The sequence below is a fragment of the Rhododendron vialii genome, chromosome 8a (genome assembly GCF_030253575.1).
Source record: "Rhododendron vialii isolate Sample 1 chromosome 8a, ASM3025357v1".
Taxonomy (NCBI): Eukaryota; Viridiplantae; Streptophyta; class Magnoliopsida; order Ericales; family Ericaceae; genus Rhododendron; species Rhododendron vialii.
This window is the reverse complement of record NC_080564.1, coordinates 30,360,726-30,378,640: the sequence shown is the minus strand read 5'-3', so window position 1 is coordinate 30,378,640 and position 17,915 is coordinate 30,360,726. Positions and strand designations below refer to the sequence as shown.

The 17,915-nt window shown below is 40.4% G+C and overlaps 2 protein-coding genes and 1 pseudogene across 2 annotated transcripts; all 3 read right to left on the bottom strand.

Annotated features, from left to right (window-relative positions):
• Positions 1–2,036: 2,036 nt before the first annotated feature.
• On the bottom strand, positions 2,037–8,174 carry LOC131335211 (RNA pseudouridine synthase 7). The gene is made up of 12 exons (XM_058370471.1): positions 7,990–8,174; positions 7,841–7,884; positions 7,657–7,734; positions 6,955–7,055; positions 6,584–6,671; positions 6,374–6,452; positions 6,041–6,123; positions 5,561–5,626; positions 5,418–5,474; positions 4,245–4,373; positions 3,810–4,000; positions 2,037–2,395 (listed from the first exon to the last, which is right to left on the bottom strand). Exons 1-12 carry the CDS (start codon positions 8,078–8,080, stop codon positions 2,293–2,295), a joined length of 1,110 nt encoding a protein of 369 aa, XP_058226454.1. The 5' UTR covers positions 8,081–8,174; the 3' UTR covers positions 2,037–2,292.
• Positions 8,175–10,523: 2,349 nt separating this feature from the next.
• Positions 10,524–14,329, bottom strand: LOC131335210 (glutamate-1-semialdehyde 2,1-aminomutase, chloroplastic-like; annotated as a pseudogene).
• A 996-nt stretch (positions 14,330–15,325) lies between these two features.
• Positions 15,326–17,915, bottom strand: LOC131335209 (scarecrow-like protein 14). Its single transcript, XM_058370470.1, has one exon. It carries the CDS (start codon positions 17,531–17,533, stop codon positions 15,458–15,460), a length of 2,076 nt encoding a protein of 691 aa, XP_058226453.1. The 5' UTR covers positions 17,534–17,915; the 3' UTR covers positions 15,326–15,457.

Here is a 17,915-nt window from a genome sequence, read left to right as displayed (position 1 = left end):
CCGATCCGTTCAAGAATTTATAAAAAAAAATTTGAGTGGCCACATGAAAAATCAGCTCAATCCGATATGTGTAGGTGTTTGATCCAATCTTCCATTTTTTTCATTCCGATTCCGGATTCGTTAAAAAAATAAAGGATTTGATCAGACTTCTACACATATCGCATTGAGCTGATTTTTTAGGGCTCGCTAGATTGTTTATTTAAAATTATTGAACGGCTTGGATCACTCATGCGATCCATCAATGGGCCCTGCGTGTCCATTAGTAGCTATAGTCTGTTTCCATAGCAGCTTGCAGGGTTCCAAATATAATCACACGCGGAAAAAAGTACAAATAAATAAAAAGGAGTGTGAAAATTATTTTAATATGAGAAAATAATAGTATTTAAAATTCGAGGACACTCGATTCTCTGTGCTCATGTAGTCACGTGCAAGAAAAATTATCAAGAAAAAATTTTACATTCGAGCACACGCGATTCTCTTTCGAGCCTCCTTGATTAAATTGTCAGGAAAGGCTTCTCGATAGTCCCCTTTTGCGAATTGCACTTTACTGTATCGATTATGCCGGCATGAGCACGATTCAATTTAATGATCGGAAATGTTTATTTTGTAAAGCTCATTGAGAACATATGCCAAGTTGAAACATCATCAAGATCGGATGTCGGTTAATACTTGTTTGAAATGAATTTACCCCATTGTAAAAGTGGGTTTCATGGATTTAAAACAGGTGGCCGAACTATTTTTTTATAAACCTAAACGCATTCTGAACAGGTATTAATCAATATTTGATTTGTATGATTTTTGCACGATTAATGTTCTCGATGAGCTCTATAAAATAAACAGTTTGGATCATTGAAATAACCGCCCGTGAAACACAAACTATTTGGTGTTGTCCCTTACAATAAACCCCCTTGAACTATTGCTCGGAAACGAGTTACCCCTAATGTTTAAACTTGGGCACTTAACCCCCTTAATCAATTTAGGTTTTGGCACCCTTGGTAATCTGCATGATTTTGGAAGAGAGAGGCCATGGGCCAAGCACATGACATGATTGATGGAGTTAAAGACAACAATGCACTTAAAGTCTTGGCATTCCAATGGTAAATCAAAAAATGGGACACATCCTCTCTCCTCCTACACACATCTCCAGCATACCTATGGTAAACCTCTCTCAAAAGAACGTCGCAATTATGAATTACCGTGGTTAGCCTGTGAAAGGACTAAATCAGAGGATTTTAGCCATAATTACAGACATTTAAGTTTGGGATTTCTGGGTGGTGGATGGAGGATGGGGTTTGGTAGGTTTACTGACGGTGCCTACATTCGTGGTTGGGGTGGATCGCCATTATAGGAGTGGTTAGGTGACAATGGTTGCGGGTGGATGGTAAGGACAGTAGAAAGGTAACTTTGTTGATGGTAGTTGTAGTGCCAAAAGTTGGCGGGTTAGTTATACGCAAATTTTGGGGTTTGCATAATGGTGATGTTGGAAATTGAAGGATAGGAAGGTAATTCTATATTTTCAATTAACACCATTTGCTCCAAAATCAAATCCATAAACTTGAAAATGAATGTCGGAGTGTAAACATTAGCGGGCAACTCATTTCGGAGCAATAGTTTAGGGTGTTTGATGTAAATTACACCTTTTACAATAATGACCTTTTTTTATTTTCATTCGTCTTCATTAATCTAAAAGGTTTTCTTCCTCATCACCGGACCTACATGAATGGAATGTGCGATGAGAAGTGGCTTGAGCCACCATGTGATGGTGCCTAGAGGTACTAAATAATCTCTCATTGTACTTGGTGGAAAAACTCTTTGATTCCACCAGAGATCACGTCTTTATTGGTACACTTTCCGAATCAAAAATTCTATAACCCCGCTCACACAACTTTACACACAATCCCATGATAGTATGTATTATGTGTGTGAATAGTCTGCCTTTGACCTGATCAGAAGGATTTTTTGAAGTGCGTAAGCTAACCCAGAAACCTCTATATAAACAAAAAGATGTGCATGCGTGTGTGGTTGTAGAAGTGTTGTTTCTGAATTTCAAAAGTATGACTAGCATTGTACTGCAATAGCTAAAAATGAGGAGAAACCGTCTCCAGACTCCAAACCACATCCACTTATGCAGAAACCCTAAATTCAAGAGAGACTGCCGAAATCAGTCACGTTCTTGTCTGATGCAATGGAAAAATGGACCGACCACATCATAAATTACAGTGATATAAAGGGATGGTGTACAACAAAATTTTCTCAAAATTTAGACCTACAAAACCAAAAAACAAAAAAGGATTAGTCGAGCGATGCCCATTCAGGATAGGGACATTCATAAGTCCAGCCTGGTCCTGTATATCGTAAACAATGCAGCCATAGACCCTCCTGATCTGTATCATATCTGCACTTGAAGAAACCATCATTAAAAACTCACGACATTGATATATCATGTCAAACAGACAAAGGAACTAGACCCTAAAAATAATTGCACAGCTCTACTCAAAAGGAAAGCCATCTCATGGGGTTGCATAGTCTCTTGAGAAGCACAGAAGGCTTGTTTGCAAACAGGGTAATCTAGCTATCAAGGTACTACTTATTACTCTTGTCAGAAGCTGTTATTGCTATTTCTTGTTGCTATCCGATAACGACTAGGTATTTTAAAAATGTTCTGAGAGATGTTTCACATCTGGAGAGTTCCTGAGAGAGAGAGTACAGCCATGGGGAGGGCTCCTCTCCCCCTTTCCTTCTTCCCCACTCCTATTTTCCCCCTTTTTTCTTCTCTTCCTGCATCTCCACCTCTCAGTCCCCCTCTCCTCTGGTCCCTCTTTCTCCTCTCCTCTCCTGACTCCTACCACGGCTGTGAGATGGTTGAGACTCTCTCCTTTGAGAGATGAGATCTCCCGCTTTCCCATCATTTTTGGAGTAAAGAGCCAAATCTAGAGTTCTAGATCTGGTTTCTTGAATCCAGTCCAGAAGCGACGGTAACAGTGTCTGCAGCGACTTCCTTCAGTCTGGGTGGGAACAAGCTCAAGTTGGTGCAGCGGGTCATCTAAGAGGTTGCTCTATGTCCATACCTGACCGCTCTAGACTTGGCCACTCCAACCCCCTTCATGAGTGTGATTGATGGGTCCGACTTCGGCGTCTTGGTTCCAGACGGCTTTTCCTTTATTTTGTTTTGTTTTTTGTTGTTTTTTATTTTGTTTGTTATTTCTGTATTTCCGGACTGGTAGTGTCCATTTTGTTTTTGTTTTTGTTTTTGTTTTTTTTACTGTGTTTTCTTATATAATATATCTGGGATGATCTTGTTAGTCGGAAATATATATATATATATATATATATATATAGAGAGAGAGAGAGAGAGAGAGAGAGAGAGTCCGGTTCCCATAAGGGATCCCGCATGGGCTTACCGGGGACACCCAAAAAAACACCTAAAAAAATACCTCATAGTTCCCGATCAAATTTTTATGATTCGAGCCGCTCAATGTGATCAGAACGTGATTTTAAGGGTACCCGTGAGAAATCGGCAAAAAAAATGACAGGAAAGAGCTTGATCCGAACAGTTTCGAAAAGTTTTTTATTGAACGGTTCAAATAAAAACTGCTCAAATCAAGTCTTTCCCGGTCATTTTTTTTGCTAATTTCTTGCGGGCACCCTTAAAATCACATTCTGCGCACATTGAACGGTTCGGATCATAAAATTTTGTTCGAGAACTATGAGATTGAGATTTGGGGTGTTTTTTTGGGTATCCCTTGAACTGTCCCGTATATATATATATATATATATATATATATACTGTTCTGTGAGAAAATTCTTACCCCTTGTGAGCCAAATTGGGGCAGTTTGTACACATGGGATCAATGCTGAAACCTTCTTTGGAGTCCTCTTCAGACACACCCACAGTGCTATCAGTGCCCATGCCTTTAGTGAAAGGATCAACAACTTCTTCAGAGAGGTAGAGCGTATCATTGGCTATTGGATGACCCGTATACTGCAGATGGACGCGTATCTACAGGGAAAAGAGAAATTTGAAGTAGGTAATGGGATATGTTAAAGAACTAATGTAGAAGGCAGAAATTTGATTCTTTTGAATTTTTAAGCTCAAGAAGTGTCATGCACATGTAAAGCCAGGGGGGAAAAGCAATAAAAGTTGCAGAAGAGGAAATTTGCATCATTAATCGATATGACAGCATTACTGAATACTTAAAGACAGTGGGACAAAGATTAGTGATCAAGAATGCAAATCTCTTTACTTGATGGGTTCTGCCAGTGATTGGTTCACACAAAACGATGCTATGAATTCCATTGGTACCAATCCTAGTAAATTTTGTAGTAGCAGCCTTTCCCTTCAGTGTTGTACAAGCATTTCCAGCAGATTCCACCTGCAACCAAGAAATGACTCTTCCCATCAGCAAAGCCATAATAGAGCAGCATGCAACAATAAGTGCAAGGGTTTCAGTCGCACAATAGTAAGTGCACTAGTTTCAGTCACACACCACACCATAACAGAAAGAGCTGAGCGGGGCCACCAGCTTGAAAGTCACTGATAAATATTGCCAACTGAAACATTTCTCCCAATTCAAAATCGACGTAGTTAACTGGTGTAACAGTGGATAACAAATTATCCAGATGCTAAATGCCAGATTTATCTTACATTAATACATTTTTTAAAATGCAGATCATAGGAGGAAATAGGCTGATTTTAATAATCTTCTGATATGCCCAACAGATGCGAAACAATCATGATAACCAATATAAAAAAACAGTCGTGTCAAAAAAAATATATAAAAAAACAGTTGTCACAAGCAAGCACAGTCATAGAGCCATGCATGTTTGTGAGATGGTACCAGATGAAACATAGCATTTCCGAGAAATTTATACCATCCTGATGTACGGCATCTCCAAATTACATAAGTAGGCATATTGCATGTGTGATCGCGCAAGTGTGTGTGAGTGTGTGTGTGTGTGTGTGTGTGTGAGAGAGAGAGAGAGAGAGAGAGAGAGAGAGAGAGAGCATGCTTATAATAACTAACAGGGACGTACAAAGAATTCCACATGCACTTTTGAAGGCACAAGCAACATAAAACCCAACTTGTGCTTCACTTTCTAAAACATTATGACAGTTGCAATTCAAGGCCAACTGTCAGAATGTTCTTTCCAAAGTAACTTCAGAACCTCATCTAGTATTCCTCCCTACTATCCATTTTGGGAGTTTAATCTCCCAATGTGTGTACGAATTGAATTCTTTTTCAACCATTGGAAGGTCCAAAAGATACTTGAGAACCAAGGGATCCAATACCATGCCATCTGAAGTCCATGACATGTATGATGAAATGGAAATCCAAAATAAAGCAATTGCTAAGTGCTTGTATTTAGCTAGAAGAATATCGATCTCCAAAATCAATGTGCTTAATAGAAATCTCTACCTCCACTGTGCTCCTCCCTTCTCGAACATTGAAATTGACATTGGCATTCACAACTTGCTGGGAAGAAACAAATCAAACGTACATCAAACACAAAGTATATCAGTGTGGCATTAGTTCTTTGACAAGATTCAACTGGAGAATACCTCATCCTCCGGAAATACCCCAACAACCTTCGCAACATACTGTTTATGCACCACTCTAGCTTCTATCTGGATCAAACAGAACTACTTTAAAACCTTCACGTACTTCAAGGCACATGTAAGAAACATAATCTTCAGTCTAGAATATGAACAATGCCCACCCCAAAAGGGGCGCGGGGGGGGGGGGGAAAGAGGGACAGAATAAATGACTAGAAGTTGCCGTTGGATGTATGTTTGGGAACTTTAAAACAGCATCAGGAGGAGGGGGAGGGAGAGTAGCAAATAGCCACAACAAAAGCAAGATAAAATAATAAGAAGAACATGGAAGAGTGCAGACTGACACATCTGCCTCCGGATTATGTGTATGTGACAAAAATATGGTCTAGATATGACGGTAGAAGACGTAAAGCAATCAGTTTTTGACAAAGGAGAATTCTAACATGACTTTTCTTCCCATTACGGGTATGGCAGCATAAACTTCACCTGTTGCCTAAAAAAGTCAGCCTTAGAAGCACTTCTGGCCAGGATAAGAAGTCCAGAGACCAAGCGATCCAGTCGATGAATGGCTGACATTTTTAGTGTCACGGAAATCAAAAGGATTATGTGACTTATCAGGATGAACACAAGGATAACATATAACTCCAAATATAGAAAAAAAAAAAAAAAAGGAAAAAAAAAAAGGAGGGGTGGGCGGGGCGGGGGGGTGTTGGGGGGGGAGGGAATTTTGAAAGACTAACGACCATAGAATTGAAGTAACAATCAACATATGCTTCTGTATTAGTGAAATGAGCATGTTGCAAAATATATGTTGGATACGAAACAGAGGTGCCAAGCCATGTTCCGCCTCGAGGATGCCGACAACAGTGTTTTTACGATATTGACCAGAAGCATGCACCTAAAACAATACATAAAATATCAAGTTGAGTGCATACATATCTCAACTACAATTGGCTAAGGTTGTTAAGTGGAAGAACATTTCATAAACCTAATGCAGGTAAATTACCATCCTGATGAATTTTTCCTTACCGGAACAGATGCAGGTTTACATACGGTCAGCACATCTGGTTCTTTCTGCAAAATCGAGACGTCCCATGCCATCACTGGCGGTTCATGCCTAAAAGCTTTGGAAGATCATTTACACGCCTTATAATTTTACAGCAGTAGTTCTTAAGCACGACTAAATATAACAAGTGGATGGAATGTGACACAAATGTAACACTAGAATTGTAAGATGCACACACTCACGAAAAATTAATACCCAAATCACAAATGTAACACTAGAATTGTAAGATGCACACACTCACGAAAAATTAATACCCGAATCTTTGTAACTTCTAAAGAAATGACTGGACTCAAATTAAAAATAACACACAGACAACTTATTGAGAACAACAAACCTGTGTACGAAGTGGCTTATCTTTTGTGATGTACGAACAATGTATGAAATAGGCACCGTCTCTCCATCAACTTGTATCCGTCCAGATTTCACAGCAGAAACCTACAGTTCTTGACACATGACCCCTAAACTCAGTTCTACATGGACAACATTCCCACAATTCAGTATGTGGCTTATAAGAACAGCTCCAGCCCTGACTCTTTTTAGTGACTTAGAATCAAATTCTGAGTGAAAAGCCCTCTAAACTCACTCCAGCCCTTGACTCAAATTCAGATAGAGTTTTATTCAATTTTTTAACCAAATCAAGGGAGACTTAGACTTTGTTTGGTTTGGGTTTTGAGCGAGGTTTTGGGGGTAATGAGTGGGGAGATAGAGATGGAGAAATGAGAGTAATACGGAGAAAACTTATTGGGGACCAAGCGTAGGGAGGGGGGTTGGTTCCATAGACCCAAAGCGAACACAGTCTCAAATTTTTAAGGCTATTTTCGCTTTTCACAAGTATGTCATTAATAAAGCTTTTACTGTGCTTAGATTTGAGTTTGTCCATACGAATGGGTTCATACGAAAAGAAGGTTTTACTCCAATCTTTACTAAAAACCCAAAATATGAGTGAAAAATAGAGTGAGGGCTGGAGATGCTCTAAAGCTAGCTCAAAATAAGCTCCACCAACAAATTCAGTGATGTGAAAGAGAACAATAGATACGTAGTAATCATATGGCCGTCCTCTGAATTCTTTGGCAAACAGGTCAACGATATTCTTCCCTGTCCATCGATTCTTGACCTACGGTGAAAAAAATCAAAACAATCATAATCAACATTAGGGTTTTGAAATAGGGGTTTTTGCCACTCTCGGGTATGCAAACGACATGGACAATAACAATGCGTACGTGACAGATGAACTCGAAGTGGTAGGGTCTCACGTAGCGTACACCTGCGTATAGGGGATTTTTCCGCCACAGAAACTTTAGATTCGAGAAGAATGAATGTGTATGAAGTTAATTTACTAGTAGTACAAAGAAACTGTTTGGATTTTTACCGTTTCGGAAGATGTAATCGTGGCGCTCCGGTGGATTCGCCGGCGTTTGCCATACGATCTCCATCTCCTCCTCTTCCCGCCGTCTCTTCATTTTCCCCTGTGAAGAGATAACACATATATATACGTTGCTTGCATATATGAAAGCAGTAGGCTACCGCTGAATTGTGTTCGGAGAGTACTATGGGTTCCCTTTTTCTTATTGGAAAATTAATTTCTACACTCACACTCTTTTGTCTTTTAGTCGGTAAATTTATAAACTAATTTTTGGAATCCGTAAAAGGTGTGTGCATGCAGATACGGTTTCGTAAATTCAACCAAACAGTTTGAATTTGGCTCGATTTTTTGATTTTTTCAAACTCATTTAAAAAATATATTGCAATAAGCTAAACTTAATCATGTTTTTTTTGTTTGTCTATATGAATTCAAGGCAAACTTAAGTATACAGATATTTGGCTTAATAGGCTCGTAAACAAATGACCATTTCGTAAATACTACAAATATAAAGATAAATTAATAAATATTTCAAAATATGATATCTGGCCTTTCGTAAAGATCCTTTACCAGATTTATGAATCATAGGATAGAACCTAGTCATATTCTAAGAGGAGTTTGGTGGCAATTAAGAGGTTGTTTTCTTTTCTTGCTTAAGATGGTATTAAGACAAGTTTGAGGTTGTTAATTTAATGAATGGTAGCTAGTAAACTGAATTTTATATTTATAAAAAAAATTGGCCTAGATTAATGATGCTTATTCTTTTTTATAAATTTATATTAGCCCATTTTATTTTGGAATTTAATGAGTTTTAGCTCAAGCTTGAACACGTGTAATAAGAAGTCAAGTCAAGTCTAAGCAAATATTGTGCTTAGCTTGTTTGGCTCGCTTGTAGAAGGTTGAATTCTGCATATTTTTTCACCACGAAGCTCATGTTTATAAGTATAATGCAATTCCACGAAGGTTAGCACTATCTAAGCTAATTTTAATGGAGGTTTTATGGCTTAAAAACACCGACCTCATATGTTAGAGGGAAGAATTTTCATAGAGGATCCAAATTCTTGCAGCGCTTGGATCAGCCATGTCGTAGTTTTTTTTTTAATTTTTATAAACCGAATGCCCAGACCAAGTAATTTTTGGTAATATCATTTTTCTTTGATTTTTTTAGACGAACAGAACTAAAAATAAAAGTAGATGAAGTAAATTTGATGATGTTCCCTTGAAAAGAGTGTCTTTTCCACACTGTGGGCCGGTATCTTCACTGGGATTACCAACGCCTTACCACATTGTAATTATTCAGATTCACCGTGATACTCTTTATCATTTATGCTTTGTTTCGATGAGTTTTTGAGAAATTTTTTAAGATAATGAGTGAAGAGAATAATGATTGGAAGTAAGGGTAATGAGTGGAGAGAGAGAGAGAATAATAATTGGAGATAAAAGTAATTAGTGGATAGTAATGATTAGAAATATAGGTAATAAGTATTTTTTGAGTTGAATTTTTTTTCTCAAAAAGCCAACCGAGCAAGGCATTACATAGCGACAAATTATCTCAAAGACAATGAGCGACCCACATTGTTAGCGGAATATCCAATAATTGGCCGGTACTTGATTACTTTATCTCTTATCCAACATTATTAAGCTCTTATAATTGCGGCTCTTATTGATGTCCAGTCATTCCTTTTCTCCAAAATCCACCTGCCGGACCCCGCCTTGCTCCTGTTCTTCTCCGCTACCAATTCCTCTCGAAAAGGTTTCAAAGTTTCAACAATGAACGATCTGAACTACGCTCCGCAAGAGCCGGAGATGTGGCCGGTAAGCAAAATACTAACCAGCAGCGACACCTCCGTTTCCAACGCCAAGCTCCACTTCCCAAAACGCCCATTTGAAGAGCGCGTCGTTGGTCAGATGGATGAGGAACAAAAGAAGATACTGAAAGCGGATCCTTTTCGCTTGGCGATTCAAGCTGTCGACGATGACACCAATGAGCGAAGGGAGGTGATCGTTACGAATGTCGGGAGTGGGTACAACATTAGCAATAAGTGGGGCGAGGTGATCCGGAAGAAGAAGCTTAAAGCCAAGCAGGTTATTCGAGTCCGGTGGGCTGATGGCTGCTTGCATTTCACAGTTCCTCCACAGTACTCCAATTAAAATGTATCAGTATTTTTATGGGTGCATGTGTATATATGTAGGTACACGCTAAAGCTACGTACTACGATTTGGTTCAGTGGTTGTTGCTTCCTTCAGGATCGAGTGGAATTGCGAGACCCGCGTCGGCTTATCCACCAGTCCAACTGCCCCGCATCAATTAGTTTTTATTTTCCCTCAAAAAAGCAAAATTATTCAATTGGCTTCTTATATTGCTCAAAGAATCATTCGAGTGAATGAAAATGTGCTTCAAATAGTAATTTAGCAGAACAAGAAACAAATAGACTGACTGCATCTAGCAAGCTCTAGATGATCGGTTTCAAACCCAGATGCGATCCCAGCTACAAACTCCGGCGATACAAGAAAACAAAGTAATGTATGCAAATAGATAGAGGGACATGAAAACCCATGAGATAATTGAATAGACAATGATGATTTTCGAAAATGGACATGGTACAAAAGGTGAGTTACCTCGCAAACAATTTTTCGATCGCGAGGGAAGCCTAGAAAATGGTAACAATGGCCTGAAAAGACAACCTTGCCAAAGGGGAAGAAATGGTAGACTAAAGCTAGATACCATGCCTTTAAAGTTGCCGAAAAACCTTCTCAGCTGCTTCTACAGTCTGTTGGATATCTACTGAGAAATGAGCTAAGCTAGTAAAACCGGCCTCAAACTGTGAAGGTGCAAAATAAACACCTTCCTCCAGCATGCCCCTGTAAAATCTAGCAAATTTCGCAGTGTCACTCTTCTTTGCATCTTCAAAATTGTAAACAGGCCCCTCCGTGAAGAAAAACCCGAACATTCCACTTATATACCCGCCACAGATCCCGTGCCTGGCCTCTTCCCAGCGTCCAAAACCCCCTCAACAAGTTCGCTCGTGATCTTATTCAAGTACTCGTAACTTCCGGGCTCTTTCAACCGTTTAAGAGTGTGGATTCCCGCTGTCATTGCCAAGGGGTTTCCACTGAGGGTCCCGGCTAGGTACATGGGTCCTGCCGGAGCCACCATCTCCATAATGTCCCTCCTCCCTCCGTACGCCCCAACCGGCAGCCCACCGCCAATGATCTTCCCAAGAGTGGTTAAATCGGGAGTTATTCCAAAATACTCCTGCGCCCCACCATATGCCAAACGGAACCCGGTCATGACTTCATCAAACACGAGAAGGGCATCATTGTCTTTTGTGATCTTCCGAAGTTCATCGAGGAAACCAGGTTTTGGAGCGATGAAGCCAGAGTTACCGACAACGGGTTCGAGTATAACCGCGGCAATCTCTCCTTTGTTTGATTCAAAGAGGTTTTTAACAGCTGAGATATCGTTGAAGGGGGCAGTTAAGGTTTCAAATGTGGCTCCTCTGGGAACACCAGGGGAGTCAGGGAGACCAAGGGTGGCAACCCCACTGCCTGCCTAGACCAGAAAGGGGTCCGCATGACCATGGTAGCAACCCTCAAACTTGATGACCTTCTCGCGGCCAGTGAAAGCGCGGGCAAGAAGGATAACGCCCATGCACGCTTCGGTGCCTGAGTTGACAAAACGGACCATTTCTATACTTGGTACGGCAGAGATGACCATCTCTGCTAGAACATTTTCAAGAAGACAAGGAGCGCCGAAGCTAGTTCCCTTCTTCATTGTTTCACCCAAGGCTGCAAGTACCTGTAAGGTAAAAGTTAGTCCAAGATTGTTTGGATTTGATGTGATAACATAGAGTGAGGATAATGTTTGCAAGAACTCTTAAGGCTTTTTGAAGCTAGTAAAAGCTGAATCATCTGTGGTTTTGCGAGATGGTAGTTGCTAGGTTTATCTGACATCAGCGTGTTCATATACTTTTCTTTTCCCCTTTTTTTTCCCTAGTAGTGGAAAAGGACTTCTGATTATCAGTGATGAAGGGACTCCCCATTTCGTATATATGTACATGAAAGCTAAGAGTTCCCTCACCTAAAATTACATTTTAGAGGGTGCACAAATTTGTGTCTGATAACTAAAGACCGTATTCAGGAGGGTCTGCCTTTTACAACCACAAATTCTAAACTATCGTCTTAAAACACCAACAGCTAAACAAAGTGAAACAGAACCATATCTTCTCAAATAACCTCTAGATGACTGATACTCTTGGGCTTCGCTCTATTATATTGCTAGTACATAAATGGGGAACAGTAGAAGAAATATACCTCGTCATCTGCGTGACCAATAATGGCTGGCCCCCATGAACCAACGTAATCAATGTACTCATTTCCATCTATGTCCCACATGTGAGAGCCCTTGACAGAGTCCATCACAATAGGCTGACCGCCAACTGATTTGAAAGCACGAACGGGAGAATTTACACCTCCTGGCATCAGTTCCTATTGCCACAATTTAATGAATAGATTAGAATTTGAAACAAAGACTGCAAGTTGACATATGTGGAAGAAAAGACTGAAACATGAGAAGAATAAATGCCGAGACTATGCATCCATGCACAGTTACAAAGACAAAACTAGGCTCAGAAGGCTCGTTAAAATCAATTTACACCAATCAGGTTGTAATATATTTCCATTCTAACTTCACTAAAATTTCGAATTCAGACCCGTCGATGCTCCTTCCACCAACGATAAAATTGTTGCTCGTATTTCTTCAAGAAACACTACAAAAAAGACATGTTTACGAATGTAATATTTCCATCCCTTCTACCTTAAAACGTGGTTCCTCGGGTCCAAAAACAAGTCCTTGCTAGTTCCTACTTGACAAAAGCATGATATGGCTATTTATAGCCTTTAGAAAAATCAAATTCAACTTAGAAACACCTCTTGCTCTTTACTAACAGATATAATAACTCATTCACAAATAACGATGAATTATGGTTATAACCTATTACGTTTTTACATTCTAACACATACTTCTTGACATGGATACCAAAGCTTCTACAAAAAACCCATCTTTAGATTCAAGGGCGGGGTCCGTGTCTCACAATAAAAAGGTGGCACTACAACCTACTCAATCATCTCATCCGCATTCTTAGGCCCGAAACCAGGACAAATTCCGTCAAATTTTGCAATAAATACTAAAGTACCTATGGCTGAAGTACATTCGATTCATAGTTCACACAATCTGCAAACTATCACCTACTTGTGTTGAGCTTGTTAACGAAATTCTACTACTATTACAGTTTGTCTATGCCATGAGATACTGTGCGGAACTACTTGTAACCGGTTCATGATATAACAAGTTAACAACCATAACTTCGGTATAATTATCTAAGTTGCTCCAATGCATCTCGAGATTCTCAATACCTCTTTCATGCATATTAGTGGGTAATTACTGGAGAAGAAATATTTCTCATAGGTTAACAAATAACAACCACCATCCAGCCAAACTCATTTTCCAATTCAACTGAAAGTCACAAGCATGCAACGATAATTGCCCTCATTGCATACACTTAAAACCAAAATTGCAGCAAATAATCCTCACAAATTAAACTTTCTAACAATCCAACAAAAATACACCATGAACTCACATACATTTCAGGAGGTAATTAAAGGCAAATTAACCTTAGAAGCGAAATCATCCCAAATTAACCTCACAAATTACACTTTAATCAATAAACGGTCACAATATTAGTCACGCAATCCATCGGTATGACCCTCTGCTCCGTTCTCAATCCTCACTCTACCCTACTGCTCTCAATCCTCGCTCTTGCGAATTTTAGTAAACTGAAATCTTTTCGAAATAGCTTTCACATTCGCACCCGTGCTCAGCTCACCCACGTGCATTAGGTAACTTAGGAGGAAAATTCCGCAAATTGAGCTACCTGAACCGCATATACATACGGATTACCGAAAACAACCTCATCAATTCCGACAGCTGGAGCAATTAAGAAGGGGAAAAAAGCGAGAGAAAGAGAGGTGTGTAAAAGTGGGAGTACCTTGGCGGCGTTGAAAGCTTCTTCGGACTTGGTGAGAGTGTATGTCTTCTTTTTCTCGTCCAGCGAGAGGGCCATTTTCACAGCACAACATCAAGAAGATCGCGATCGTGGGATCGACGGCCAAGATGGCAGCCCTACCCCCGCCACCCCTCCGGCCATTGCTTATATCTCTCTCTCTCTCTCTAACCTTTCGTGGAGTTTTTTAAGGGAGGGCAAGAGGGTAATTTTACCTACCAAATTCACCTGGACAATTGCTGACTAGGGAGAGATAGAGTGAACCCTTCGTAGAGTTGAAGATAAGAGGGAAATCCTTTTAAGGATGATACCACCCTGAATGAAAATATATATATATAAATAAATAAATTGAATCGAGCACATATACATATTGAGTAGAACTAATTTTTCACAAACGACTCAATTTTTTTTAAAAAAGTTATTGAAGGGCTCGGATTTGCGGTGGAAACCTCGTAGTGGGCCCCGTGTAGCCGTCGATGAAACGACCGTCGATGGCCGTAGCATTTTCAATACAATTGTGTTTTAGTTCATCCCAGCAAAAAAAAAAAATTTTACCATATATATCTTTTGGTGACTTATATGACATTTTAATGACTCGTTTTTATAGTTTTTAAAATTGTGACTTCAACTCACTGCTCAAACTTTATTATTAGTTCATTATTTTTTTAAATTTTTTGCTATTATATTTTTTAATTGATCATTTGAGAAGTCATTATATTTGATGAAAGAAAGTATCACCAGTTTTGATCATTTGTTTTAATGTGTGGATTGAAGAAGTAGTATTTTTCAACATTGCTCTTCAAAAAACTTAAAATACAGCATTTGATGAGTGGATTGGAGATGCTTGCCTGCTCCCCCTGAAAATTTTGACTCTCTTTATCCTTGTATTTTGAAATTCAGAAACATCAAAATTTGCCCATTTTTATTTTTCAAGTAAAGATTTGATAACACTTTAAATTCCAATTACTTTCACTTTTTGTTAAAAAGAAGGCTCTAAAAATTGTATTTCCAGTGACACTCTCAAGGGAATCCTGATGATATCATTGATTCGGAATGGGAGGGGTTGTAGTGCACCCGTCGCACTACACCATGTAGTGCGGCCGATCCGACCGTGCATTTCGGTGCGGACGGCTTAAATTTAATCCAAACTCCTACAAATCTTAACCAAAATCATAACCATCCATTGCTGAGATGGACGGCCGAATTGGCCGGCCACACTACACGTGTAGTGCGGAGGGTGCACTACAGCACCCCGAGGCCCATGGATTCATGTTGGAAATCAATTTGAAAGCACTTGCATGATATATGTTAACATTTGATGGAACTACAATTTTCAAGCTCAAATTGTTGGACGATAATAACTGGTAGTACTGTATATTATTTACAGTTGAAGGTTCTAAATGGGGACTTGTATTCTATGACTCCTTGATAGGCTTCCAACAAGAGAGAGCAAACATGATCCGACCCTTCCATCCTTGAAGCATCCATTTCCCATCCTCTTCCACTGTGAAATTCTTGTTGTAATGCACCTTCACAATACCCTTCAATTCCCTCAATATCTCCCGGTTCAACGGGAGTTGCCTGAACCCAGCTCGCACGTTCCTGATTTGCCACTGCTTGTACGTTTCAGGCCTCTCAATCCTCTCGGTGTCCTCGCACGCGATTACATTCATAATATCCCTTCCCCACACCTCTTTCTCATACATACGCCTCCCCTCATCTTCACGCGGTACTGTAGCTTCGAACATATCGAACAATGAAGAGGCAACCCTGATCGCCTCCCTGAATCGCGAGATGAAGAAAGGACCATTGCACGCCCCGTTCAGGACTCCATGGATGAACATATCCGGATTGATCCTCCTCACCAAGTTGAGAACACCATCCCGCGGACAGTTCTCCGCCACCGTCTCATCTGGCACGTTCCTTAGCCTGTACAAACAATTGACGACAAGAACCTCGTCACTCTCGATCTTAAGATCATCAAGATTGATATTGTCCCATTTCTTTGCTATGGCATTGAACTGAAATGGGACACCAAATCTTTCGCAATAAGTCGCAAGTCTCCTCCCGGTTTCCTCAACCCTTTCAGATGGGCGAAAACCTGGTTGGGGAAAGTCGATTCCCGTAATTTGAACCCTAGGTGGCCCGCCGGGCCTCACGGACAAGTTTTGGATAAGACAAGGCCATTGGAACCCATACAGAATACCGAAATCTATGATGTGAAGCCTTTGCGAATCCTGAACGAGGGTTCTAATCGATCTATTTGCATACCCGTTAGACAACCAGTTGAAAGGGCACGCTCTGACATGTACCTCGTAGCCTCTCAGGATATCAGCAGTTGAAATTCTCTTGGTGGCTAGGGCAGCATATAATGCTGCCCCAGTGCCAACCAAACGCGCCTCGAGTGCATTACCAAAATAGTGTGCCAATCTTTCGACTCCGTCCCCGTAAGGAGAAGAGTGTTGTTTGATCTGGTTCAATAGGTTGTACGCATTCTTATGGTCGGCGATTGAAACAGCTTGTGCACACTGAGATAGGAGAGTCATCAAATCCACCACTTCCTTTTCGTTGCCTTCCTTCTCAGCGTTCCCTCCTCCTCCTCCGTTAGACCCTTTCGATTGCTCATTCTGATTCTGCTGCGATTTCTTGTTGACCCCATTTGGGAAGGCATGGTGATCACGAACGAGAAACAGGGAGGAGTCCCGATGCGAATTGGGATTCATGGGAGGGCAGAGCAAGACCTTATCGTACATCTCAAATTGGTCATCGGACTCTTGAGCAGAACTAGCCAATTGCTTGTTACCCCGGCCACCATCCGCGAAATCGCCTCCGTCCTCTCGATCACGAGTTTTCTTTTCCCTCGATCTATTTGGCGACTTCTCCCGCTTATTCTCATCTTCTTCTCCCACGCTCCCGTTGGAGGATTCTAAAGCCTTTAATGGACTAAAATGGGATTCCACTGAGTACCCCTCACCGGATCCATTTGAAGGGACGGTTGGCGGCAAAATGGACTCCTCAAATGTGTTCTCAGAGTAAAAATCTCGATCGCGTTCCTCTCGATCGAGAAGCCAATTGGACACGTCGACGAAGTTGTCGAATGAATCAATGCTATCGAAACTTTCCTTCGTGGAACCAGGGGAATCATCAAAGTCGAACCCAAGAGGGCTTTGATTGGAAGGAGAAGTGTATTCGTTGCCGAGAGCATCGTAGAAGGATTTTTCAGTGGCTTGGAGAGCCAAGCACTCTTGGAACATGCATGGCTTATTTTCCAAGTCGTCTTCTTCCATGAGCATCTGGTTTATCAGCCTGAGAGTTGCATCGGAGAAATATTCTTCTCCTATTAATGCATCCTCCAATCTCAGACAAGTGGATGAACAAGAGGAAACGTGATTTGTGTTCCCTTCACTTGGAAGGGAAGAAGGTACATCGACGTAGTCCTGTTGATTTTGGTTCGAAAATACTTGTGCTTGTTCATCCATGACTATGAGCATCTATCTGATGATAACTTCAATAGATCAAAAAACAAGAGTGACGGAATCGACAAACGGAAAATAATTTAAGGACGAAATAGATAAATGGAGCATAGTTTATGGGCGAAGTAAACAAACGGAGCATAGCTTAGGGATGAAATATTAGACCAAATTGGGGAATTCATTAACTTTTCCATCCAAACAAAAGGAATCCGTTGACATTAGACGAAATTGGTTCCAATCAGGAAGTTGAGGGGCGGAATAGGTGATTTTTGCAATTTAAGGACGGAATAGACATACGGCACATAGTTTAAGGGATAAAAACTCAAAAACCAAAAGAAATCCCCCCCAAGTTGTATATATGAAGTAGATATGTGGGTAATCATACAGATTATGGATACAT

Coding starts and splice junctions, on each gene's coding strand:
- LOC131335211 (XM_058370471.1), bottom strand. CDS start 8,080: ATGAAGAGACGGCGGGAAGAGGAGGAGATGGAGATCGTATGGCAAACG. Junction 6,124..6,373: donor TGGCTTGGCACCTCTGTTTC/GTATCCAACATA, acceptor TAAAAATGTCAG/CCATTCATCGACTGGATCGC. Junction 4,374..5,417: donor AAGGGAGGAGCACAGTGGAG/GTAGAGATTTCT, acceptor TCTTGGTTGCAG/GTGGAATCTGCTGGAAATGC.
- LOC131335209 (XM_058370470.1), bottom strand. CDS start 17,533: ATGCTCATAGTCATGGATGAACAAGCACAAGTATTTTCGAACCAAAAT.